Source organism: Neofelis nebulosa, chromosome 9 (genome assembly GCF_028018385.1).
Source record: "Neofelis nebulosa isolate mNeoNeb1 chromosome 9, mNeoNeb1.pri, whole genome shotgun sequence".
Classification (NCBI taxonomy): domain Eukaryota; kingdom Metazoa; phylum Chordata; class Mammalia; order Carnivora; family Felidae; genus Neofelis; species Neofelis nebulosa.
In genome coordinates, this window is record NC_080790.1 from 59005030 (window position 1) to 59031416 (window position 26387).

The following is a 26387-nucleotide window of genomic DNA, read 5'->3' on the forward strand; positions in this document are numbered from 1 at the left end:
GCCTGTAACTTTGTCACTAGTAGAAATTTCAAATATTTTCATGTCACATTAATGTGTTGCAGATACCTTGAAATAGTTAAGCTCCATTATTGCTTAGAAATTAAGATAGATTTGCATTAAGTGAGAAGCAAAAAATTACTATATTACATTTTAAAAAGTTTATCTCAGTATAGTTGTCCATTGTAACCTAATGTATTTTATGCATTATAAACTAAATTATTCTGGGAAGGGGTCTGTAGATTTCACCAGACTGCCAAGGAATCCATTGGATAGAAAAGCTTAACTCCTGGTGCAGAGGCTTAAATATTTTTGGTGAGAATGCTTCAGAGGTGGTGATGTTTATTTTATATTGTCATTTCATGACTCATTAAGTTGTCATACTATTGTCAATGATGCCAAGTTTGATGACTTAGTTAAGGTACTGACAACCAGATTTTAAAGATACATTTTCCCCTTTACATTGCTTAGTAATCTGTGGGGTAACACTTTGGCACAAGATGAGTGTTCTGAATCTGAACAACCTTTCACCTAGTAGCTTTAGCATACATCGATGATTTTTGCCTGAATTGGTTTATACCTTAGGGTTACAACTAATTCAGTTCTTCCTTCTACATTTATTACTGGCTTTGTTCTGTAAAGAAGAGATTTCCTTTCTTCATCCCACTCCACCCATTTTTCCTCATGTCTTTTTCTTCCCCTAAGTATCACTGTATATTCATTAATTTTTATTTAGCCAATATGTTACACTCAAGTAAGTTTCTTTTCCTTTTTTTTTTTGGAGTGCTCAAATTGTCCCGCAAGTGGCATTTGAGCACCCTTTTTACTTGGTCCTTTGTCCTTTTGACAGATCCTTCTGGTCCTATGGTCTTTGAGCATTTACTTGCTTTCTGATGCAAGAGTTCTCAGGATCCACTTTTTTTTTTTTTCCCCCTGTGCTCCAGGTCTGAACTCAGATATTTCGTCAGTGAACTGTGGTTTCTTTGTGGAGATGGTATAGTTTTCACTTATTCCTTGAAAGTAGAGCATACTTGTGAAATCTTTTGTAAAACTGAAATAGTGTAAAGCAGAGAAACACTTACCATTAATTTATAGGGAAAATGTTTGAACGTTCCCAGACCCCCAAAATGACATGTTTTAGGCTTCTCCTATTTCTTAAGACACGTATTACCGATGGTTGCCTAGAATAAATTGAGAAAAAGCACAGATACTAAGATACACGGTTCAAAGCTACGGTAGCTTGTTGCTGAGGTGCTGAGTGTAATTTCAGGGAGGTAGTTTGGCAGTGCTACACTTGCTGCTTTGGGTGTGTCCTGCCTCTGTGATGGCTTGCTACAAATGCTGAATGCGGTTTTTGCCTCTCACCTTTTTAAAGAAAAGCAACAATCCTCTTTGGATTTCTTTTGGTTAGTGAAAACAGGTGCTAATGTAGGTCTTTAGTAAAAGCAGACTGGCATAATGCAAACTTTGGAAAAACAGTGTGTACCTACATTTAGAAACCAGTCCGAGCCCTTGGTATGCTGGTGCTTCTGGAGTGACATTGTTTTAGGAACTTTTAATAGAAGCTTTTAACCTAACTTATAACATAAAAAGATACTTTGAGCTATAAAAGAAAGACAATCACATGTTTCTTTTTTTTTTAATATGAAATTTATTGTCAAATTGGTTTCTATACTACACCCAGTGCTCATCCCAACAGGTGCCCTCCTCAATACCCATCACCCACTTTCCCCTCCTCCCACCCCCCATCAACCCTCAGTTTATTCTCAGTTTTTAAGAGTCTCTTCTGGTTTGCCTCCTTCCCTCTCTGTGACTTTTTTTTTTCCCCTTCCCCTCCCCCATGGTCTTCTGTTAAGTTTCTCAGGATCCACATAAGAGTGAAAATATATGGTATCTGTCTTTCTCTCTATGACTTGTTTCACTTAGCATAACACTCTCCAGTTCCATACACGTTGCTACAAAAGGCCATATTTTATTCTTTCTCATTGCCACATAGTATTCCATTGTGTATATAAACCACAACTTCTTTATCCATTCATCAGTTGATGGACATTTACGCTCTTTCCATAATTTGGGTATTATTGAAAGTGCTGCTGTAAACATTGGGGTACAAGTGCTCCTATGCATCAGCACTCCTGTACACATGTTTCTGATCTTACTCATCCTTACAAATTCTTTTGGAATGAATGAGACTGTTTCTTTCCTTAACTCATACCCATGCTCTTATCTATTCACTTAAGGATTATCAGTAGCTGTCTAACTAACATCTCTCTTCTGATCTGTTCTACATATTACCCATTTAATCCATCTCTAAAGTATTTATTATATATCTATCTGTGTGCCAGGAATTGTGTTAGGCACATAGAATACACAGGAAAATGGAAACATCAAGAGGTTCATAGTCTGAGAAGACCTATATAAAGACCAAATTGTCAATATGGTTGTTGCAAAAATAGAAATACATAAAGGGTGACTTAAGTGTGAGAAACCGAAGAAGGCTTCAAGAGAATATAATAGTTGAGTATGGTATTGATGTAATTATGAAAAGATGATTGTGTAAAGAATGGTGGAGTGATTTACAGATTCTCATTGTAGGTGACCGCTGATTAAATGCCAAATTTGTTTCTAGATGTAAAGTGGAAGTATTAGAAATCAGAGGTTACCTGCATTTAGTGCATAGAGCTTTCATTTTCCCTGTATTCTGTGTTTTTTGTTATTATTTTTGCTAGTTTTTTTTTTTTTTTTTTCTGGATAGACAAACTATTCTTAGGTTACACTGAAACTTTCTTACTAGGATGCCTCATCAATTTCTGTTCTTTAGTTTTTCAATGAAAGATTATTTTTTTTGCTGAAGTTGTTTGGTTTAGAGGCCACAGGGATTTGGTGTATTTGTTTATGCATCCATGCCTTATGAATAAATCCACAATATTTTATTACTAGTGATTGCACATACTAAGTATCTGCATCATACTTATGTGGCCATTAATACAACGTTTGGTTCTTACTGTGGGGAAATCTTTTTTTTTTTTTTTTTTTCCCAACGTTTTTAATTTATTTTTGGGACAGAGAGAGACAGAGCATGAACGGGGGAGGGGCAGAGAGAGAGGGAGACACAGAATCGGAAACAGGCTCCAGGCTCTGAGCTGTCAGCACAGAGCCTGATGCGGGGCTCGAACTCACGGACCGTGAGATCGTGACCTGGCTGAAGTCAGACGCTTAACCGACTGCGCCACCCAGGCGCCCCATGTGGGGAAATCTTAATAAACTCAGGATGATTGAAAGAAATGGAGAGACAAATGGTTTGAAATTGGGACTCCCCTATATAGGCAGTCCCCTAATTTTACATACTCTCTTTATAGTTAGAGATGTTCCCCCATTTCATAAGAAGAACAAACAAAACCTATATATGTGTCCCAGTTCAGAATCTTTAAAGAGTAAATAAGGTACCACTCCCCCACCACCTCAGATACTGAAATAACTTATAGGAGTCTAGAAATTTTTTCTAGACTAGTTTAGTCTCCATCTCCTCAAGTATTTCTGGCTTCCTGAGATGGCGCTTAGGATTTCTTTTTGCTGTTAAAACAACATGATGGTAAATAGTATAAATTGAAATAGTAGTGTGCTATCAATCAGTATTTGATTTATCTGACACCAAGCAATGGGCAATCAATATAAATACATTTTCCATATATTTGTAGCTTACCTCTACAAATGTCAAAATGTCTTTAATTTAGCCATTTTATTTGATGAAATTAATAAAGTTAAATAGACTTTATGTTAAATTTGGAATTATCCTTACTAAATACTTAATATCAGGATTATGTATTATATACTTTCCTATCCTTTAGATTATCTTTTCTCAAATATATGATGTTTTATATATATATACATATATATATACATATATATGTATATATATATACACATATATACATATATATGTGTATATATATGTATAAAACCATACACTTAATGTGTATGGCTATATATGCAACAGGCCAGTGATCCCTTTCAAACCAAGACCCTGATTAATTCATCTGGCCATGTTCTGTGTGTGTGTGTGTGTGTGTGTATTTAAGTATGATTTATTTTTCAGTACTTCCCAATACAAGTGTTTTACTCTAGCCATGTCAGTTTCCACATAGTCTTATGATTATTCCATGTCCCTTAACCTTTGTTCATGTTATTGTTTGCTTTCTGTTCAGGGACCCTGAGGAAGTTATTTATCTTTGTGCATTTTCTTAACAGTTTGTTTCTTACGGTCTTAGTGGTGTAATTGGATTTGTTTCTTTTGCATTAGGAGGACTGTGACAGATAATCAAAGAAGTCTGGGGGGCACCTGGGTGGCTCAGTCAGTTGAACGTCCAACTTTGGCTCAGGTCATGATCTCATGGTTCGTGAGTTCGGGCCCTGCATCAGGCTCTGTCTGTGCTGACAGCTCAGAGCCTGGAGCCTGCTTCCAATTCTGTGTCTCCCTCTCTCTCTGCCCCTCCCCCCCACACGCTTTGTCTCTCTCTGTCTCTCAAAAATAAAGAAAACTAATTAAAAAAAAACAAACCCAAAGAAGTCTGGGAAATGTCAGTTTTAGCTTTCCACTAAACTAGGGGAGAGTTAGAGTAGATTAATTTTTTGTCACCATTCTCAGCTTTGTCTCTGCTCTTTATTTCTTACCCTTAGTATATTCACCAGATTTCCTGAGTAGGCTTTTTTTTTTTTTTTTTTTTTTGTTAAAACCCATGTGTCTTTGTAAACCCCCTAGTCTTTCTGAGCCTTGCTATACTTATCTCCAGTATGAGGGAACTTAGACTAGATGATCTCTCGAAGTTCCCTTTCAGCTGTAAACTTCTGTTTATGTTCATTTATTTATTCCTTCATTGAAAAATGTTTATTGAATACCTGTTATTTGATATGTATACTCTGAACTATAAGATTATCTACTCTCCAGTAATAAAATAATACATGTTCTTCAGTATCCAGGTTATGTACTGCTTCATTTGTAAAGTTTTACCTGAAACTGTAGCCTATGTTATGTTGTCTTGCCCCACAAATTCTTTTAGGACCTAGTGAACAGTGTAGACATAGGTTAACCTGTGTTTTACTTAGTGTTTTGATTGTTGTCGTTACTTAATGTAATTGCAGACACCTTGGAGAGTAATACTTCTTTTATAATTGATAACGGTTGTCACTTAGTCGTAATAATCATGACGGTAACTAACATTTATAAACACTAACTTTTGAGACGAACGTTGTTTTATATGCTTTATATGCTTTATATATATATCCATTCCTTTTACTCTTACAAAATGTTTGTGAAATGGGAGCTCTTTTCATGTCCATTTTTACAAATGAGGTAAGGTACACAAAGGTTAAGTAAATTTCCTTGAGGTTATACTGCTGGTAAGTGAAGAATTTCTGCAGTCAGACTTCAAAAACCCATTTGTTTATAATGCGTAATTACTGTATGCTTGCTGAATAAATGGATGTTTTCATCTTTAATATATAATTGGTTACAGCTTTGGTATCTATTTTGCACTTTGGATAAAAGACTGAAGATATTTCACTTCCGGGAGAATACTTTTCAAACAAGGACAAATAACTTTCTTAGTAACTAATTATGAGTGACACAGTTAATAGTATTCAAATTGTATACTTATACCTTGAGGGATTTTTGGATAATGTATCCTTTTCAGAGAAAGTGTGAGACATGCATAATACTTACAGATGAATTTTGATTTGTGTTAAGTATCTTGATTATTACTTGTTACTTATTTTCAGTTGAGTGGTGATTTTATGCAATGGCTTCAAGCCACAGTTCTTCACCAGTGCCTCAAGGAAGCAGCAGAGATGTTTTCTTTAAAAAAGAGGTAGATCCAACAAAACACATTCGACCTGTGCAGTCACTGCCAGATGTATGTCCCAAGGAGCCCACAGGTAAGGCCTTTTTCTGTTTGTTGGTTTGAAGATTTTTACTGAGGGTTTGTATTCTCTTTAAATGAGTAGTCAGATTCTGTATACAGTTGACCCTTGAACAACATGGGGTTTGAACTACATGAGTCCCCGTATGTGTAGCTTTTTTTTTTTTTTTTTATAAATACAGTACAGTACTATAACTATATTTTCTCCTTATGGATTTCTTAGTAATATTTTCTTTCCTCTAGCTTACTTTATTTGTAAGGATATAGTATATAATATATATAACATACAGAATATGTTAATTGACTATTTATGTTATCTGTAGGGCTTCCAGTCAACAGTAGGCTATTAGTAAAGTTTGGCAGAGTTGAAGTTAGATGTGGATTTTTGACTACATGGGGAGGGGAGTGGTCTGTACCCCTAATCCTTCCATTGTTCAAAGGTCAGCTATACTTAAAAGAATAAATTTTATAGTGTTAAAACTAAAGAGATAGATAATTTGGAAGTTGATTGGAAAATTGGAATATAGTTCTTTTCATGCATTTCCATAGAAGAAATTACTTGCATAAATGGAAAAAAAAAGTTTTGAAAATGGAAGCTAGAGATTTGAAGCTTTTTAGTTAAACATAGTATAGTCAATTCTTATTATTTGTGGATTCTGTGTTTGTAAGTTTGCCTGATCCCTGAAATTTATTTGTAACCCTAAAATCAATACTTGTGGTACTTTTGTCATTATTTGCAGCCATTTGCAGAGGAATGAAAAATTTGAATTGCCTGATGCACATGTACCTACCTAAGGTTGAACAAGGCAACACTTTGCCTTCTTGTTTTAGCTCTCATGCTATAAACAAGTTTCTTTTTTTGTGGTCTAAACAGTGCCACATTTTTTGCATTTTTGAGCTTTTTATTGGTGCTTTTGCTGTTTAAAAATGGTTACCAGATGTAGGGCTGAAGTGCTTTCTAGTGTTTCTAAGCACAAAAAGACTGCAATGTATGCACTAATGAAGAAAATTCATTCAGGTATGAATTACAGTGGTGTGAGCCATGAGTTCAGTGTTAATGAATGAACAATATATATTAAATAAGGTGTCTTTAAACAGAAACAGAATAAGATTATTTATTGATTGGTTGATGAAAATTTTGTGACCAGAGGCTTGGAGGTACCTACCCCTGTATTTCCCCTAGGAATAGTGGTTCAGTATTTGCTAGTTGTTACCATGACTTTATAGAACAAAACTACCATGAATAACAAGAATTGACTATATATTTTTGTTTCCTCTATGATTAATGCCACAGCAGCATTTCTGGCATCTAATCATAAGCCAAACAAAGGATATTAGAACCAGGTATGTCTGCCATAATACAACAGAAAAGAGGTAAACCTGTGAAAAATATGGAGTATTAAAGGATAGAATATATATAATAAAAAGGTAGAAGAGTTTTGATGTTGAAAAAAGAGAAATTGTACATTAAGGAAAGGAACTAATGAAAGACTTTCTTTATGATCCACCCCACGATGCAAATACAACTCTCAAATTTTGCGTATTCTTTATCTTTTACATGCTTTTCCTTCCCTTGGCAATTGATGCTGAAAGCTGAAGGTTATTTAATCAGATTGATTTTCGTTAAAACGTTTGTTATAAAAGAGAGATTTTGGTGCCTTGGCATAGAGCAGAAACTAAGCAATTTTTATTTTTCTAGGATGTACTTTCAAATGTAGAACTTAGTTTACAGAGTTTTCTTGTTTACTTTTTGCAGGTGATTCAAATAGTTTATGTGTTACCCCATCTCTAGTTACAGATCAACATAGATGGACTATATATCATTCCAAAGTAAACCTCCCAGCAGCATTAAATGATCCTAGATTAGCAAAAAGAGAATCTGACTTCTTCACAAAAACATGGGGATTGGACTTTGTGGACACTGAAGTCATACCTTCATTCTACCTCCCACAGATCAGCAAGGAACATTTTACAGTGTATCAACAGGAAATCTCTCAGGTAATATCTAATCTTGAAGTCAGGTCGAAAGGGATAGAAAGATCTTTAGTTTGATTTATTATAGATTTTTGACCAATAATCTTTGATGAGCTTACAGTATTCTTTTCTGTCTATATTCATTCTACTGTCCTGGGTTGTATTTAATTCTTTGCTTAGATATATGTAAATATATTTCTCTTACTGGAGTGATTTTTCACATTTATACTTTTCTTTTTTTTTTTTTTTCAACGTTTTTTTATTTATTTTTGAGACAGAGAGAGACAGAGCACGAACAGGGGAGGGGCAGAGAGAGAGGGAGACACAGAATCGGAAACAGGCTCCAGGCTCCGAGCCATCAGCCCAGAGCCTGACGCGGGGCTCGAACTCACGGACTGCGAGATCGTGACCTGGCTGAAGTCGGACGCTTAACCGACTGCGCCACCCAGGCGCCCCAACATTTATACTTTTCTAATAGTGCTAAGATTCAACATGCAACCCACCCTGCCCCCCAAGGAGAAAATTGTTCTGTTAGGCCAGTAAAACCCAGATGATTTGTGAAGTTTAAGAAATGAGCAGAATAGAACTGTTTCTTATTTGTTTGTTATTTACCACAAAGAATTTAATAGAGCATGCTAGCTCTGGCAGATAGTCTTGATACCTTTAGACATAATATATTGCTCTACATTCAGTTCTGAGCGAGTGGTCCTAAGTTTGAGATGGCTTGTTATTCATTTTTAGTGAGTATTTTCAATATAATTTTGGTTACCATTTTAGTCTTTTAAGAAACTCACTTTTAAAATGGAACAGGGGATATTAAAACTTCTTTCTTTACTGAAATATAATTGCCATATAACATTATAATAGTTTCAAGTGTACAACATAATGATTTGATATTTATATATATTGCAAAATGGTCACCATAAGTCTAGTTAACCTCTGTCACCATACATAGTTACAAATTTTTTTTTTTTTCGTGATGAGGATTTAAAAAATCTTTCCTAGGAACTTTCAAATATGCAATACAGTGTTATTAACTATAGTGATCACGTTTTATATTACATGTAGAAGAGGGGATATTTATATTTTTATAATATCCTTTTTTATACTTTTTTCATTAGCAAGCCTAATTTGCATTTAGCTGACTTCATTTCACTTGATTACTTTGTTCCTTTTATGATTTGGAAATAGGCTAAATATGATTACATTATTGGCATTAGTACTATACAGTATCTGGTTAATTTTTAGTACTACCTACTATTTTTGTACAGCACCTGTAAATATTATTTACTTTTATATAATGTATATTCACATATGCTGTCTAGAGTTTTTGTGTTCCTCTTTTTTTTTTTAAAGTAGGCTCCATGCCTACCTAGTGTGGAGTGCAACATGGGGCTTGAACTCATGACCCTGAGATCAAGACCTGGGCTGAGACAAGAGTCTGATGCTTAATCAACTGAGCCACCCAGGTGCCCCAAGTTTCTGTGTTGTTTTCAACAATCATAGCTGTCTGGATGTTGTTAAGTGGATGAGCTTTAATATGCCTTCTTTTTGATGGTTTGTAATCTCATGCCTTATAACCTACCATTTGGCTTCTCTATTTATCCATTTATTGATCAAATATTTATTGAATGCCTTCCATGTGCCAGGCGCTGTTCTAAACACTAGGGATACAACACAGACCAAAACACACTATTTCTCTCCATTAAATAGTTTACATTTCTAACAAGGATTATGAACAATAAACCCTTAAGCAACCACTAAAATAACAAAACAAAGTATTATAGCTAATAAGCCAACAGAAGAGATAACATGAAATGAAAAAAATTCTCAATCCAAACAAAGGCAGAAAAAGGGTAAAAAGGGAGCAAAGAATGGATGAGAAAAAAGAAAAACTTCAAGATGATAGACCTAAACCTAACCCTGTCAATAATCATATTAAATGTAAATGTTTAAGCACCCTGATTACAAGTCAGAGGTTGTGAGATTGGATGAAAAAGCGAGACCCAACTGTATGCTGCCTATAAGAAGTGTACTTTAAATACAGAGACACAGAACATTTGAAAAGTAAAACGATGGAAAAAGATATACCATGCTAACACCAGTCAAAAGAAAGCTGGAATGGCTATATTAATACCAACCAAAGCAGATTTCCAAGCAAAGACTATCCTAGGGGTAGCGATTATTTTATAATGATAAAAGTGTTAAATTAATCAAGAGGATATATTTCTAAACATTTAGTCTGTAAAAACAGAGCTTCGAGGGGCGCCTGGGTGGCGCAGTCGGTTAAGCGTCCGACTTCAGCCAGGTCACGATCTCGCGGTCCGTGAGTTCGAGCCCCGCGTCAGGCTCTGGGCTGATGGCTCGGAGCCTGGAGCCTGTTTCCAATTCTGTGTCTCCCTCTCTCTCTGCCCCTCCCCCGTTCATGCTCTGTCTCTCTCTGTCCCCCAAAAAAATAAATAAAAAACGTTGAAAAAAAAATTAAAAAAAAAAAAAAAAAAAAAACAGAGCTTCGAAATATATGAAACAAAAAGTAGGAATTTTATGGGGGAAATGGATGAATTCACAATTCTGGTTTTTATGGGGGAAATGGATGAATTCACAGTTCTGGTTGGGGATTTTAATACTTGTCTCTCAATAACAAGTGCTCAATGACAGCACTGTCAATCAACCTGAATTGACTTTGAAAGAACACATTGAAACAACATTCCACCCAACACAGAAGAATACATTTTCTTCTGAAGTGTTCCTGGAACATTTATCAACATAATCTGAACCATAAAACAAATGTTAATACATTTAAAAGTCTTCAAGTCATACAAAGTATATTCTTTGACCACAATAGAATTAAATTAGAAATTATTGACAGAAAAGTGTGTGGAAAATCCACAAATACTTGGAAACCAAAATTAACACTTCTAAATAAAAATGTGGGTCGAAGAGGAAAAGGAAATTAGAACCATTGATCCTTGAACAACTTGGTTTGAACCATGCAGATCCACTTATATGCAGATTTTTTTGATAAGTACAGTCACAGTACTATAAATGTATTTTCTCTTCCTTATGATTTTCTTTTTTTAAAAACAAACTTTTTTTTTTTTTAATGTTTATCTTAGAGAGAGAGAGACAGAGACAGCATGAGCCAGGGGAGGGACAGAGAAAGAGGGAGACACAGAATCCAAAGCAGACTCTAGGCTCCGAGCTGCCAGCACAGAGCCTGACCCAGGGCTCAAACTCAGGAACCACAAGATCATGACCTGAGCCAAAATTGGATGCCCAACTGACTGAGCCACTCAGGCGCCCCTTCCTTATGATTTTCTTAATAACATTTTTTTTCTAGATTATTTTAAGAAATAATATGTAATGTGTAATATACAAAATATGTGTTAATTGACTTTTTGTTACTGTTAAGGCTTCTGGTCCACAGTAGTTGGTAGTTAAGTGTTTGGAGAGTTAAAAGTTATACTTGGATTTTTGATTATTGGACATTGGTGTCCCTAACCCCTACGTTGTTCCAAAGGCAGCTGTTGTTTGAACTGAGTGGAAATAAAAACACAACATATCAAATTTGTGGCATGCTACTCTGGTGGTACTTAGGGAACAATTTATAGCAGTAGATGCATATATTAGACAAGAAGAATAGTCTCAAATTAGTGACCTCAACTTCCACCTTAAAAAGCTACCACAAGAACAAATTTAAACCAAAATAAGCAGAAGAAAGAAACATCAAAGTCAAAATCAGTGAACTAGAAAGTAGAGAAACAGTAGAGAAAAATCAGTGAAACCCTAAGCTGATTCTTTGAGATCGATAAAATTGGCAGACCTGGGTGGCTGGGTGGCTCAGTCGGTTTAGTGTCCGACTTCAGCTCAGGTCAGGATCTCGCAGTTCGTGAGTTCGAGCCCTGCGTCAGGCTCTGGGCTGACAGCGAAGAGCCTGGAGCCTGTTTCAAATTCTGTGTCTCCCTCTCTCTGCCCCTCCCCTGCTCACACTCTGTCTCTCTCTGTCTCTCAAAAATGAATAAACGTTAAAAAAAAAAAACTTAAAAATTGGCAGACCTATAAGCAATGCTGATCCAGGAAGAAAAAACATAATCACCAATAACAAGAATGAGAGTGATGACATCACTACAGATTCTACAGTGGTTACAAGACTAATTTGAACAATTTTATGCCAATAAACTTAACAAGTTAGAGTAACTGACATATTTGTTGAATGACACAAATGACCAAATCTCACTCAAGAAGAAATAGATAACCTGAATAGCCTTATACTTATTAAAGAAATTGATGTTAAATACCTTTGCAAGAAGCAAACTCAAGCGCTCATGGCTTCACTGTTGATTTCTACCAAATATTTAAAGAAAAAACAATACCATGTCTACACATATTCTTTCATATTTTCGTGCAGATATGAAGGATAGGGTGAGTATTAGGATGAGGCTGGCAAGGTTCCTGAGATGTAAAATATGAAGGGGCATGAGAATCTAAGAGTAGGTACCTCTTTAAATATTGTACCCTAGGCTCCTTGCTTGCCTCACCCTATTGCCAGCCCTGGTGGAGTAACTCTCACATACTGTTGGTGGGAATTTAGAGTGGTACAAACCCTTTTGGAAAACAGTTTAGCCATTTCTTAAAAAGTTAAAAATACTTCTGGTTCAGCTTAGAAGGAGCTTGGAAGCTTCTACTCCTGTTCTCACAAGAAAAAATCTGAAAAAACTGAAAATCAACAACTTAGAGGCTTTTTGAAGGTAACAGCCCAGGGGCGCAAACTCACTAAAAGACAAAGGCCTAATCACAGAACTCTGGAATGCTTCCCTTCCTCCCACATCTTCCTACCATATCAATAGGGCACCTGTATAATAAGGGAATACAACTAAAAGACTTAATATTATCTTAATAATGTCTCAGACTTAATATTTAAGAAATCTGTAAAGGCAGCAAGGGAGGGGCACCTGGGTGGCTCAGGTTGTTAAGTGTCCGGGTCTCTCAGGTCATGATCTCATGATTTGTGAGTTCGAGCCCCGTGTCAAGCTCTGTGCTGACAGCACGGAGCCTGCTTGGGATTCTCTCTCTGCTCCTCCCCCATTTGCTCTCTCTCTGTCTCAAAGTAAATAAATAAACATTAAACAACAACAACAAAAAAGACAGCAAGGGAGACAAAAACAAGGACACCAGAGGAAATTTTAGCCTCTAACATCTGCAGCTACAGCAAACAGTAAATACAGCCTCATTCCTAGCCAGATAAACAGAAATCTCACACAAAATGCCTGTTTACCTCAGTTCCTTTTATCCAGTACATCATATCTGGCATTCAACAGAGAATTATAGTATATACTAAAGATAAGAAGAAAACCCCACAGTTTAAAGAGCAAGTACTAGAATGAGACTCAGATGGCAACAATGTTGGAATTCTCAGACTGGGAATTTAAAACAACTATGGTTAATATACTAAGACCTTAATGGAAAAGGTAGATAACATGTAAGAATAGATGGGTAATGTAAGCAGAGAGATGCAAACAATAAGAATCAAAAGGAAATTCTAGAAATAGAAAACAGCAGACATGAAGAATGCCTTTGATGGATTCATCACTAGACTTGAAATGGCAGAGACAAGAATCAGTGAGCTTAAGGAAAAGTTGATAGAAATGTATCAAAATGTGTGGGTTAGTGAAAGCATTGCTTAGAGGGAAATTTAATAGTTTTGAATGCGTATATTAGTGAAGAAAAAAATCTAAAATTAATAATCTAAGCTTTTACCACAGGAGACAAAAAGAACAAATGATATTCAAAGTTAGCAGAAGGTGAATCACTGTGTTTGTACCTGAAACTAATGACCTCATGTGTCAAGTATCTTACAATAAAACAAGAGAAGAAAAGAAATAATAAAAATTAGACCAGAAATCAGTGAAATTGAAAAATGGAAATCAACAGAATCAATAAAACTGAAAGCTGTTTCTTTGAGAAGATCAATAAACTTGATAATTGTCTGGCCAAGTTAATTAAAAAAAAAAAAGACATAAATTATTAGTACTAGAAATGAAAGAGGTCATATCACTAATGATCTCATGGACATTAAAAAGATAGTAAAATAATATTATGAACAAACTGTATGCCCACAAATTCTGTCTGAATAAATCTATACTTATTAAAGAAATTGAATCAATAATAATTTTTCAAAATAGAAAACGCCAGGGCCAGATGAGTTCACTGGTGAATTGTACCAACCATTAAAGCAAGAAGTTATACCAGTTCTTTATGATCTATTCCAGGAAATGGAAGCAAAGGGGATACTTTCTAAGTTATTTATGCAGCATTAACCTAATATTGAAATTAGACAAAAACATTATGAAAAAGGAAAACTACAGACCACTGTCTCTCATGAACATAGTTGCAAAAGTCCTTAACAAAATATTGGAAAATCAAACCCAACAACGTATAAAAAGAATTCTATACCATAACTAAGTGGGATTTATTCCAGATATGTAAGGTTGATCCAATATTCAAAAAGCAATTAGTGTAATCCATAAATTAACAGGCTGAAGAAGAAAAGTCGTATGTTCATATCAATAGATATAGAGAAAACATTTGATAAAACTCAATACCCATTCATGATAAAAATGCAGCAAACTGGGAATATAGGGGAACTTTTTATTTTTTTTTTTTAATTTTTTTAATGTTTATTTTTGAGAGAGAGACAGAGCACAAGCAGGGGAGAGCAGGGAGAGAGGGAGACACAGAATCCAAAGCAGGCTCCAGGCTTTGAGCTGTCAGCACAGAGCCTAACGTGGGGTTCAAACTCATCAACTGTGAGATCATGGCCTGAGCTAGTCAGACACTTAACTGACTGAGCCACCTAGGTGCCCCAAGGGAAACAAATTCAACTTGATAGTATCTACAAAAACCCTACAACTAATAGTGAGAAACTAGATGCTTTCCTACTTAAGATCAGGAACAAGCTAAGGATGTCTGTTCTCACCACTCCTTTTGACATCATACTGGAAACTCTAACTACACAATGAGACAAGAAAAGGAAATAAAAGGTATATAAACTGGGAATGAAGAAATAAAACTGTCTTTATTCACAGATATCATGATTGTCTATGTAGAAAATCCCAAAGAGTCAGTAAAGAAACTCCTGGAACTAATAAGCGATTATACCGAAGTTGCAGGATACAAGGTTAATATTACAAAAGTAAATTGCTTTCTTATATGCTACTGATGGACAATTAGAATTTGAAATTAGCACAGCACCATTTACATTAGCACCAAAGAAAATGAAATACTTAGGTATAAATCTAACAGAATATGATCTATATGAGGATAACTACAAAACTGATGAAAGGAATCAGTGAAGATCTAAATAGAGATTCCATGTACGTGGATAGGAAGACTCAGTATTGTCAAAATGTTCTTCCCAACTTGGCCTATAGATTCAACGCAATCTCAGTTAAAATTCCAGCAATTTATTTTGTAGATACCAAGAAACAAATTCCAAAGTTTATAAAGAAAGGGAAAAGAGAATAGCTAACAAAGTATTGAAGAACCAAGTTGGAAGACTGACACTAATTGACTTCAAGACTTACCATGAAGATATAGTAATATAGACAGTGTAGTATTTGTGAAAGAATAGATATACAGACCAAAGGAACAGAAGAGAGCTCAGAAATAGACCTACACAAATATAGTCAACTGATTTTTGATAGAGGTGCAAAGGCAGTTCCATAGTCTTTTGAATAAATGGTGCTGGAACACCTAGATATCCACATGCAAAAAATTATTAAATAAATAAATAAATAAATAAAAAGAATCTAGACACAGACTACCCACACCTTTCACAGAAATTAGCACAAAATGGATCATAGACCTAAATGTAAAATGCAAAACTGTAAAACTAGAAGATTACATAGGAGAAAAATACATGACTTTGAGTTTGGTGATGACTTTTTAGATAATGGCATCAAAAGTACAATCCATGAAAGAAAAAATTGCCAAGTTGGACTTAGTTAAAATTTAAAACTTCCACTCTGTGCAAGACCATTAAAAGAAAGAATACAAGCTAGACACTGGGAGAAAATATTTTCAAAACACATATATGATAAAGGATCGCTATCCAAAATGTACAAATAACTCTTAAAACTCAACAATAAGAAACAACCCAACTGAAAAATGGGAAAAGGACTTGAATGAACATTTCTACAAATGACCAATAAGCATGTGAAAAGATAGTCAATATCACTAATAATCAAATTTAAATGATAAGTTTTATGTATATTTTGCCACAATAAAAAAAATGGGTGAAAGATCTGAACAGGCATCTCATAAAAGAATACATATAGATGTCAAATAAGCATATGAAAAGATGCTCATATGTCATTAGGGAATTGCAAATTAAAATAACAATGAGATGCCACTACACATCTATCAGAATTTGAAATTGAAATCTATGAGAACTGAAATCTATCAGAAATTGAAACACTGATAGCACCAAATGCTGGCAAGAATATAGACTAATAGGAACTCTTATTCGTTGTGGGTAGGACTGCAAAATGGTATAGCCATGTTTGAAGACAATCCTGTAGTTTCTGCCACAGTTGCTATCAGAGCTCTGAACACTACCAGCTCAGTATTTTTTCCTTAACATACTCCACTTCCCTATGGGTGTCTTCCACTATTTATGGTGTCTCTGAAAAGATAGAATTGTTAGTGATCTGGGGCGCCTGGGTGGCGCAGTCGGTTAAGCGTCCGACTTCAGCCAGGTCACGATCTCGCGGTCTGTGAGTTCGAGCCCCGCGTCAGGCTCTGGGCTGATGGCTCGGAGCCTGGAGCCTGTTTCCGATTCTGTGTCTCCCTCTCTCTCTGCCCCTCCCCCGTTCATGCTCTGTCTCTCTCTGTCCAAAAATAAATAAAAAACGTTGAAAAAAAAAAATTAAAAAAAAAAAAAAAGAATTGTTAGTGATCGTCTAATCTAAAGTCAGGTTTCTTTTTCTTTGAGTCAGAAAGGGTCAACTGATATCTATCTTTCTATCTTAGGTATATAGGTTTTCACATTTCCTTCCTTGTTTTAAAAAGTTATTCTCAATTGATTTCTGTTATGTAAATAAGCATCTTTCATTTGTACCCCCACTTCATTCCAAATTTATGGAGGTTTTACTATAATTATATAAAATGGGATGGGTATAAATAAGCATATAGGTGTTCATAGAGTTCATATTTGGTTTATTAAGCATACTTGTTTAAGTTCAAGAGGTTAGTGATTTCATATTAAAATTTGTACAACTAATTTGGTATATTCTTTTGTGAAATATTTTGATGCTTTCATATTGCTACATAGCATTTATTTTGTTATTTGTCTTTTTATAGAAAGAGAAGACTCATGAGAGATGCAAGAATATTTGTCCTCCTAAAGATACTTTTGATAGGACTGTCTTACATACTCATGGTATGAATATGTGCTGTTTGTAGACAATATATAGATGAATATGTGGTATTTGTAGCACAGTGTAAATATCAACAAACAAAATCTTAATTTGGGGATCTTTTATTTCAGTGAAATTTTTATAGCCTGTGATCATAATCTTTTTCAAAAGTTTTTGAGAAAGAAAAATCATGGGTCTCATAGTGTTATCCTTCACTTCAACAAATATTTATTTAACATCTGGGTGCTTGGTACTTTGCTTGTCGTTTAATAATAGTTGAATAAGAAAGAACACTTGTCCTCAAGAAGCTGAAAGTCTCCTGAGTAAGGTTGCAATACTGTATATCAAGCAGTAAGTTTAGTGTGGTAAGATTGTATAGAGCTCCTGATTTGTTAAGCCTTAGAAAACTTCCTAGAGTTGATGATTGCCTGTGTTTTAAAGTAGCTGTTAAGAAAGATTTATGTGGAGAAGAGGCCTTCTAGGAAGAGGGAACAGTAAAAGCAAAGCAGTAGAGTCAAGAGAGAACAGAGCATCTTCAAGAAACTACAAGAGTTGGGTATATTGGCTCTTCTGGGAGCAAGATATGAGGCTGAAGAAGTGGGCAGGGGAGTTGGCCCTAATATGAAGTGCCTTATATGCCATGTTAAGGAATTTTTCTTTTCTAAAAGCAGTACAGAGCCACAAAATATCTTTAACCAGACATGATCAGATTTATGATTATACATTTCACTGTGAAAATAGTTGTAGAAGATAAATTTAAGGAAGATGTTAAAATTGGAGACAAAGAGATAGTAAAAGGCTATTGAGGTAATACAAGGGAGAAATCATGTGGCCCCAAAAGCAGTTAAAATGAAGATGGAAAGGAATTTAGGCATTTGAGAGATAAGTTAGAGATCAAAGCACAGGTTTTGGTCATCAGTTAGTTGTTGGTAATGATAGATCAGTTTGCACACTGAGAAGTTTCTTTGGATTTCGCAGTTTAGGAGATCTTAAGGAGGACATTCAGACTTGAAGTGATAGTTACAGAAAACACAATACTGTATGTTAAGGAGTGAGTACAAGAGAAAGAAATGGAGACTACCAATGTGGATATGACTTTAGGGTTTGAGATACAGGATATTGGCTATCTAGAACAGAGTGGAAGAATGTTTTTGCATGGTCAACACTAGATGAGGCAGGAGAGGCATTTGCATAACCCTGAGAGTATGTGCTTTCTTAAATTTTGTACTGGAGGTCCTCCCTTGCCTCAGCCTACTCCAGGCCCTGGGTTTTAGCTTTATCTTTATTTGTTTGTTTTAATGGGAGAGAGCTGAGCATGTTTGTATGCAGACAGGAAGAGCTATTAGAAGGCAACAGGTTGAAGATACAGAAAGAGGCAGGGTAATTGAGGATGAAGCAAGCTCATGAAAGAGGCAGGAAGGCATGGAGTTCAACCCAGAAAGGTTACTTTTGAAAGGGTATGTCCTCTGAGATCCAGTTGGTGAGATGAAGGTAAAGTAGGTTCCTTTGCAGGTTTGTTGTTGATGCAAACTAAATGTCTAAGAAGAAAATTAATATGGTGTTAAAATCTTTGATCATAAGTTCTGGATGGGATGGTGGGTATTTTAAACAATAAAAACAGTATTCCTATATTAGTATTGAATTCATTTTTTAACTGCATGCCAAACTTAATTTCACCAAAACTTAATAAGATATCAACAAGCTTTCTGTGTCCATTTAAAAAAGACTTGAAATATATTTAGTTGTTTTATTGATACCATGCAATTGATTATAATTATTTGAAACCTAGGATTTATTCAGTGTTTTGTCTACTACTAGGCATACAGGAAGTACCTGATAGATGTTTGTTGAGGGAATTTAAGTGGTTATATAGTGGCATAGTACAGAATCTAGTCAAAATGTATTTTATGGAATAAAGTGAAAACAAGTTTAAAAAATCATATTTTCCCCTTTTTCATAGATAAATCCAGGACAGATCTGGAGCAAGTACCTAAGGTAACAAAGCTTTAATAAATGAGAATACTGCTTTTTAATATCTTTAATTTTTTATAATCTTAAATATCTTTAATTTTGCCTTATAAGAAGCTTTCATTTGACTTTGTCACACTTCAACCACTTTGCGTCTTCTGGGACTTTGTGCATCATTTTTCTTCTCTCTTGTACATCATCAGTTTCTTCTTCGTTGCTGAAACTTACAAATATAATTAAGTCTCTCCATTCTAAAAAAGAATTTTATTGATCTTACTGCCCCTTCACATTATTAGGAGATCTTTCCTTTGTGTGAAAAATTTTGTAGAGGTATGTAGTAGATGTCCTCCTGTTCCCCCGGGGGAAAAAGTCCATTGCATTAATCAGATTCTCCAAGAGGTCTGTGATAACTGCTCTCTAAGGTGAGAAGACAGAGAAAGACAAGACAGAAGCAAAAAGAAGAGGGCAGTCATTTCTACAGTTCTTTGATTCCTACAAAATAAAATTCAAACTCTGTCATTTAAGACCCTTAATTATTCATTTCCATCATAATCACTCTCTTAACTTTTGCTTACTAATCTTTACACATTCTTTATTTCAGCCAAACTTTTTTGCTGGCTCTGTGCTTTACTTGTACTGTTCCTTTAGCTGGAAGACTTTTCCCTCAACTCCTCATATCTGATCCTTTCTTTACATTCTTTTGCTGAAATGGCAACCTTATATAAATACATTTCTTTCCAACTGAAGATAATTGGCCCCTGTGCTAAATTTCCATAGCATTTTATGTAGACCTGTGCCTTCCTTTTTAAGGCATTTGTCACTTTTTATAAGATATTTATGTGTGTATTTTATCACATCTAGTGGACTGAAGATCCTTAAGATTAAGACCTATGTAATAATTTATCTTTGTTTCCCCTTTAGTGCCTAGCATAAGAGTTAGATTATCAGTAAATATTTATTGAATTAATAAGTACTTTAAAATATACTAAAGCGGGACTAGAAAATACACTCATGTCCCTAGTTACATTTTCCCTATCCCTTTATACTAGTTTTTGGATATAGGTAAAATCAATTAGTAAAAATAAAATATAGAAATTAATTAGGTAAGTAGTTAAGTTAAACTGTTTCAAGCCTTATGCTAGGTAGTAGAGATACAAAGATTAATTAGCTGTAAATCCAGGAGCATATGGTCTCCAGGGGGCAATACACATATTAAATAAATAATTTTTGTAAAGTATGAGATACATAAATATATGTGGTATATGTACTTGTGTTCAAAGATGGGGTAATTGATGTGTTCAGAGATCGAGTAAGTAATCATACGGAGATAAATTTGTCCTTTTGTTTGGGTTGTATTCTCTAGGAAATTCTCTAGGAAAATAGGAAAGAGCATTCTAGGCTGAAAGTGCATACAAAGATAACAGCACGAGGGTATGGAAGATAGTTGAGCATTACTACAATGTAACTTCTAAGTAGTGGGAGTGGCAAGATACAAATCACTGAGGAGGTTAAAAAAAAAACAAACAAAAGGCTTTTGATGCCTTTCTAAAAAGTTTGGTCCTGAGGTCATGGGAATCCATTGAGAGATTAAAACAGAGAAATTAATTCAGTTATACTTGTATTTTAAAAGTATATCTGATGGGGTGCCTGGGTGGCTCAGTCGGTTAAGCATCCAACCTCTGCTCAGGTCATGGTCTAGTGGTTTGTGAGTTTTAGCCCTGTGTCAGGCTCTATGCTGACAGCGCAGAGCCTGCTTCAGATCCTCTCTCTTTCTTTCCCTCTCTCAAAAATATATAAACATTAAAAAGTATATCTGACATTAGTATAGGGGATAGATTGAGGAAGCATATCATTAAATAGCCATGTCTGTAATCCAGAGGTAATGAGGGGCTGCACTGATGAAATGCTATAGACTGAGAAGAGAGAGAGGATTCAAGTATTATTTAGAAAATATAGTGGGTAGGACTTAGTGCCCAGATGAATGCAGTATGTAAAGGAAAAAGAGTAGTCTTTTCATAAAATTGAATTTGTTTTGGTTTTAAAATTCAGTATATATCTAATCTACAAAGTAATTTTGAAAGCATTTTAAGCAGGAGAAAATAGAAATATTGAGAAATTGACATTTGGGATTTTTTTTAAAACTACTATCAGTGGGGGAAATAATATAGAAATTTTTGGATGAAGAGGATGTCTCCCTTTGGTATAATCTTAGTGGGACTATATTAGTGAATTTGATCACATAATAATGGAATGATTATCTCCATTGGTAAAGACAAAAAACATTTTTCTGTCTTTTTATGAGTATTTTAAACTTGATGAAACTATACATGTTTATACAGATTCTTGTGTAAATCAGCATATCACTTGCTTTTCTGTTTATGCTTGAGATCCAAGTTTATTATTAATGGTCTTATGATGTTTGAAGGGATAATGGATGTAAAAGAAATGTTTATCTAATCGAGGAAAATACATTTTTTAATAGATTTTTATGAAACCAGATTTTGCCTTGGACGATTCCTTAACTTTTAATTCAGTTTTACCATGGTCTCATTTTAATACTGCTGGTGGAAAAGGAAATCGTGATGCAGCTTCCTCAAAGTTGCTACAAGAAAAGGTAATTTCTTTTTTACTTTTCCCATGTAGAAAACTTTATTATAGTTAAGTAGTACCTTTTGTGTGGGTTCAGATTTAGTTATTTAGTAAGGGCTAATTTAATTTCATTTTTATTGTTACTGCCTTCAAATTTTAACTGATAAAAGTAAAAACATTTGATTCAATGGAAAACAAGTTGTACTGGTGAAAAAGGAAAAACTAATTGTTTGAGTGCTTCTTATCCAAAATAGCAGTTGCTAGAATTTAGGTTGGAAGGATATATTAGACAACACAATTAATTGCTTTACATTTATCTCCAAAAATACATTGGCAAATTTATATTCTTTATGATTTAAGGCATGGAAAATCAACTTTTGCAAAGGTGCTATTTTTCCTTATTTATACATAGTAAGGATGATTATTTTGAAGCAAAAGTATAGTTAAAAAATATAGTATTTTTAGCTTTGCAAAGCCTGATCTTTTACATATTAGTAGTCAGCAGTTTTTAAAAATTTTTACAGTGTTCTCTAAGGGAGAAATCAGCATCTTGAAAGTCATTTAAAATGTAGAATTTTAAACACATCTTAACTCCTATATCAAGAATCTTTTAAAATTTGAATAGGAAGTAAAGGTCTTTGATTCCTATTCTTTCTCAGCATTCAGTTTAGAGCATTTCTTTTTTTTTTTTTTTTTTTTTTCAACATTTTTAATTTATTTTTGGGACAGAGAGAGACAGAGCATGAACGGGGGAGGGGCAGAGAGAGAGGGAGACACAGAATCGGAAACAGGCTCCAGGCTCCGAGCCATCAGCCCAGAGCCTGACGCGGGGCTCGAACTCACGGACCGCGAGATCGTGACCTGGCTGAAGTCGGACGCTTAACCGACTGCGCCACCCAGGCGCCCCAGTTTAGAGCATTTCTAAAACTGGTTCTTAAACTGAGAAGAAAGCATTTTGTTTCAGGTTAGTGACATCTCTTGGCAGTCTGGAAACTTGTCTCAGGACTACTATTCAATAAATGAGGTCCAGTAACTGAAGAGGAAACTAGTTTGGGGAGAAGAGGAGAAGACATGTAAGGAAAGAATCATGAGTATTCTTTTTCTTGCAGTTGAAAATAAAAATGAAGTAATTTTTCCTTTGGCAACATTTTCACATATAAAGGTTTTCCTTGAGTAGGAACAAATTCATAAATCCAATGAAAAAGATGGGTTTATGGACACAGGCTCATTCTCAAGACTGCTTTTTTTCACATTCCAATATATGCCCTGCTAGACTAGTCACCTTAAAAGAGAAAACAACAAAAGCTAATGAAAATCTCTTCCTAAATACTAATACTTCCTAAATACTTTTAGGAAGACTAAAAATTGTTCCCTTTATAGAATTTTAATAGGAAATGAATTATGAAAATATTATGCTGTTGAAAAGAATAGATCAAAGGAATATTGATAACTTGCAGAAATCTTTGAAATTCAAATGAAAGAATTTTCTCATGGTAAGTGTATAAGGTGACTAAAGTAATGGAATTTTATTTTTTGGTAAGTTGCAGAATTAAGATCATTATATTTACATTTGGGCTTCATCTTATTCTACTCTTGTCTTAGAAAAGGAGTGGAAGAAAGGATCCCAAGAGAACGCTTTCAAACTCACTTTACGATTGACAAACAGCTGTTTATACCTTGCTATGTTTTAAGAGAGGGAATGCTACAACCAGGGTTAGATAATTTGTATTTTATTGTAATGCTACCCAAAGTGCTGGTTTGTGATAAAACCTAGTGGTTTGCACTAGAATGTAAATCATTGCAGTGCTTCCTTTATTAAGAAAGTCTTTCTATGAAAAAACAGTTCAGTAGACTTAGTGATATAGTTGATTTACTTTCCAGCAAAGTTCCTTATTTTATCATGGACCTCTTAAATAGTTCACAGACTGGCAGCAGCATATAAACCGAATTCTGAGTAGCACTCTCCTAAAGGAGTTACTCATTCTCCATTTACTATTCTGAAAATTGAGTCTACTTTAGCTTGCGATGTACCCAAGTACCTTTGTCCCCATATTGCTTTTTAGGTAAATAAGTGCACAGACGTGTTGAAGATGAAAAGAACAACAGTAAAAGGGTATAAACTCAAGAGATTTAAACTATGGAAAATTTTCTTGTTTGTAACCTATTATATATTATGATAGATTACTGAAGGAGCTTTGTTGAAGATATGTGTGATCTTGCATGGTTTTAAGGAAACAATCTTGGTGACCAAATAATCTCTTCTAATTTTATGAGTCCTACATGTTGAAAGCCCATTAGCCTTTTAGCACTGTGAATTCTCGTGAGATGTTGAGAGAGAATGCCTAGAGCTTGAGCTATAGGTTGAAGAATCTAAAAGTTAAAAAGTGGGAGAGAAGTAGAAGATAATGTAGTCAAAAAAAGCATATGCAATTAGAAAGGAAGAAAAGACAACTCAAGTGTTAGAAGCCCATATTTGAAATTATAAAGTATTTTTAAATATATGTTACTCTAGGAATTAATCTTGGTTGTGTTACAAATAAAATGTGAATCCATTTAAGGCATATTTTAAAAGGAAAATATATTGGCAATAAACTGAGTTTTACAAATTGATAAAAGAATAATCTTTTAAAATATTTTTAATGTTTATTTATTTCTGAGAGAGAGACAGACAGAGCATGAGCGGGGGAGGAGCAGAGAGAGAGGGAGACACAGAATCCAAAGCAGGCTCTAGGCTCTGAGCTGTCAGCACAGAGCCAGATGCGGGGCTTGAACTTGTGAACTGTGAGATTATGACCTGAGCCGAAGTCGGACGCCTGACTGACTGAGCCACCCAAGCGCCCCAAGAATAATTTTTGAAATGTAAGATAAGCAGCCTTGAAAAAAATGTCCCAGTGAATTCTACTACTTTCCATAATTTGTGACTGGATCATGAATTCTTTAGTATTTTGCGGAAGTGTGGTATAATAGAAAGAGCTTTAGTTTTTGAGTCAGGCCTGGATTCAAATTTTAGTTTTGCCACTTACTAACCACATGACTTTATTCAAATTATTTAATGTCTCTGAGCCTCAGTTTCCTCATCTGTAAAGATAAGAATACAAATAATACTTGTACTCTAAGATTGTTAGAACTAGAAAATTATGTGTATAAAATACCAGTGCCCGGTATATAGAAGGAGGAGGTCAATAAACAGTAACTATAATAAGCTTTTAGTCAGATAAGTGATGTGTGATGGTGTGGGGGTTAAGGAGATCATTCTGTCTCAGATCTTAGAACTTCTAAAACTAGATAATGATCTCAGATGACTCTTACTTTCTAGAAGGTAGTTGGCATTTGGAGGGCAGTAATAGCAGGAGCAGAGGAAGAAGGTAAATCAGCTTCTTCTACTCTTTTGTCTTAAATTTATTAATATTTGGGCTGTTACCTTTTATCTCCCTTCTGTTCTGTTATGCTCAATATCAAGAATTCCATAATCAAATAGCTCACACAATGGGATTTAAAATACATCTAGAAATCTTGTATCATTTTCAGAAAGTATGTGGATAGTCAAAGAAGGTATACTTACAATACTCTTATGATTTTTTTTTTCTTTCCTCTTAAGCTGAGCCATTATCTGGATATTGTGGAAGTAAACATTGCTCACCAGATCTCTCTACGTTCAGAAGCATTTTTTCATGCTATGACCTCTCAACACGAATTGCAGGACTACCTCAAGAAAACTTCCCAGGCTGTAAAAATGCTTCGAGATAAAATTGCACAGATTGATAAAGTAATGTGTGAAGGATCACTACACATTTTAAGACTGGCACTTACCAGAAATAATTGTGTTAAAGTGTACAATAAACTCAAGTTAATGGCCACTGTACACCAAACTCAGCCTACAGTACAGGTGTTGTTATCCACTTCTGAATTTGTTGGAGCATTGGACTTAATAGCAACAACACAAGAGGTTCTACAGCAGGAACTTCAGGGCATTCACAGCTTCCGGTATGTCCTTTAAATAAGCTATTGGAAATAATGTTAGAAATTTAAAATTTTTTTTTTTTTTTTTTTCAACGTTTTTTTATTTATTTTTTTTGGGACAGAGAGAGACAGAGCATGAACGGGGGAGGGGCAGAGAGAGAGAGGGAGACACAGAATCGGAAACAGGCTCCAGGCTCCGAGCCATCGGCCCAGAGCCTGACGCGGGGCTCGAACTCACGGACCGCGAGATCGTGACCTGGTTGAAGTCGGACGCTTAACCGACTGCGCCACCCAGGCGCCCCAGAAATTTAAAAATTTTAAAGCTGAAGAAGTGTGAATGTATTTAGTTACATGAATAGTTTTTCTTCTAGACTGATCTGTTTAGTAATGTTATCATTGTGCTGTTTTAGTCTTAGCAAATCATAAGGACTAATATTTACAGAAACATTTGCATGGAGAAACAAAATTAAATTTTCTGGTAGAGGATGCCAGTCAATGAAAGGCCAGTCATAGCTTTGAAAATAACATTTTGAAAATGTTAAAATAGTTTTGTGTCAAGGTAGTAGAT

At 35.0% G+C, this 26387-nt stretch overlaps 1 protein-coding gene across 12 annotated transcripts in view; it reads left to right on the forward strand.

The window, feature by feature from the left end:
* Nucleotides 1-26387, forward strand: part of VPS54 (VPS54 subunit of GARP complex) — a 189939-nt gene that overhangs the window by 64005 nt on the left and 99547 nt on the right. For 11 of the 12 annotated variants that reach the window (XR_009248588.1, XM_058683940.1, XM_058683932.1 and 8 more), the window contains 6 exons: nucleotides 5773-5928; nucleotides 7669-7910; nucleotides 17247-17325; nucleotides 19263-19297; nucleotides 21753-21884; nucleotides 25458-25843. Coding sequence is in view for 11 of the 12 variants with exons in the window: in XM_058683940.1 (XP_058539923.1) it covers nucleotides 5793-5928; nucleotides 7669-7910; nucleotides 17247-17325; nucleotides 19263-19297; nucleotides 21753-21884; nucleotides 25458-25843 (1010 nt within the window). In the remaining variant the exon portion in view is untranslated. The remainder of the gene's footprint in view (nucleotides 1-5772; nucleotides 5929-7668; nucleotides 7911-17246; nucleotides 17326-19262; nucleotides 19298-21752; nucleotides 21885-25457; nucleotides 25844-26387) is intronic. The other variant, XM_058683939.1, reaches the window with a different exon arrangement.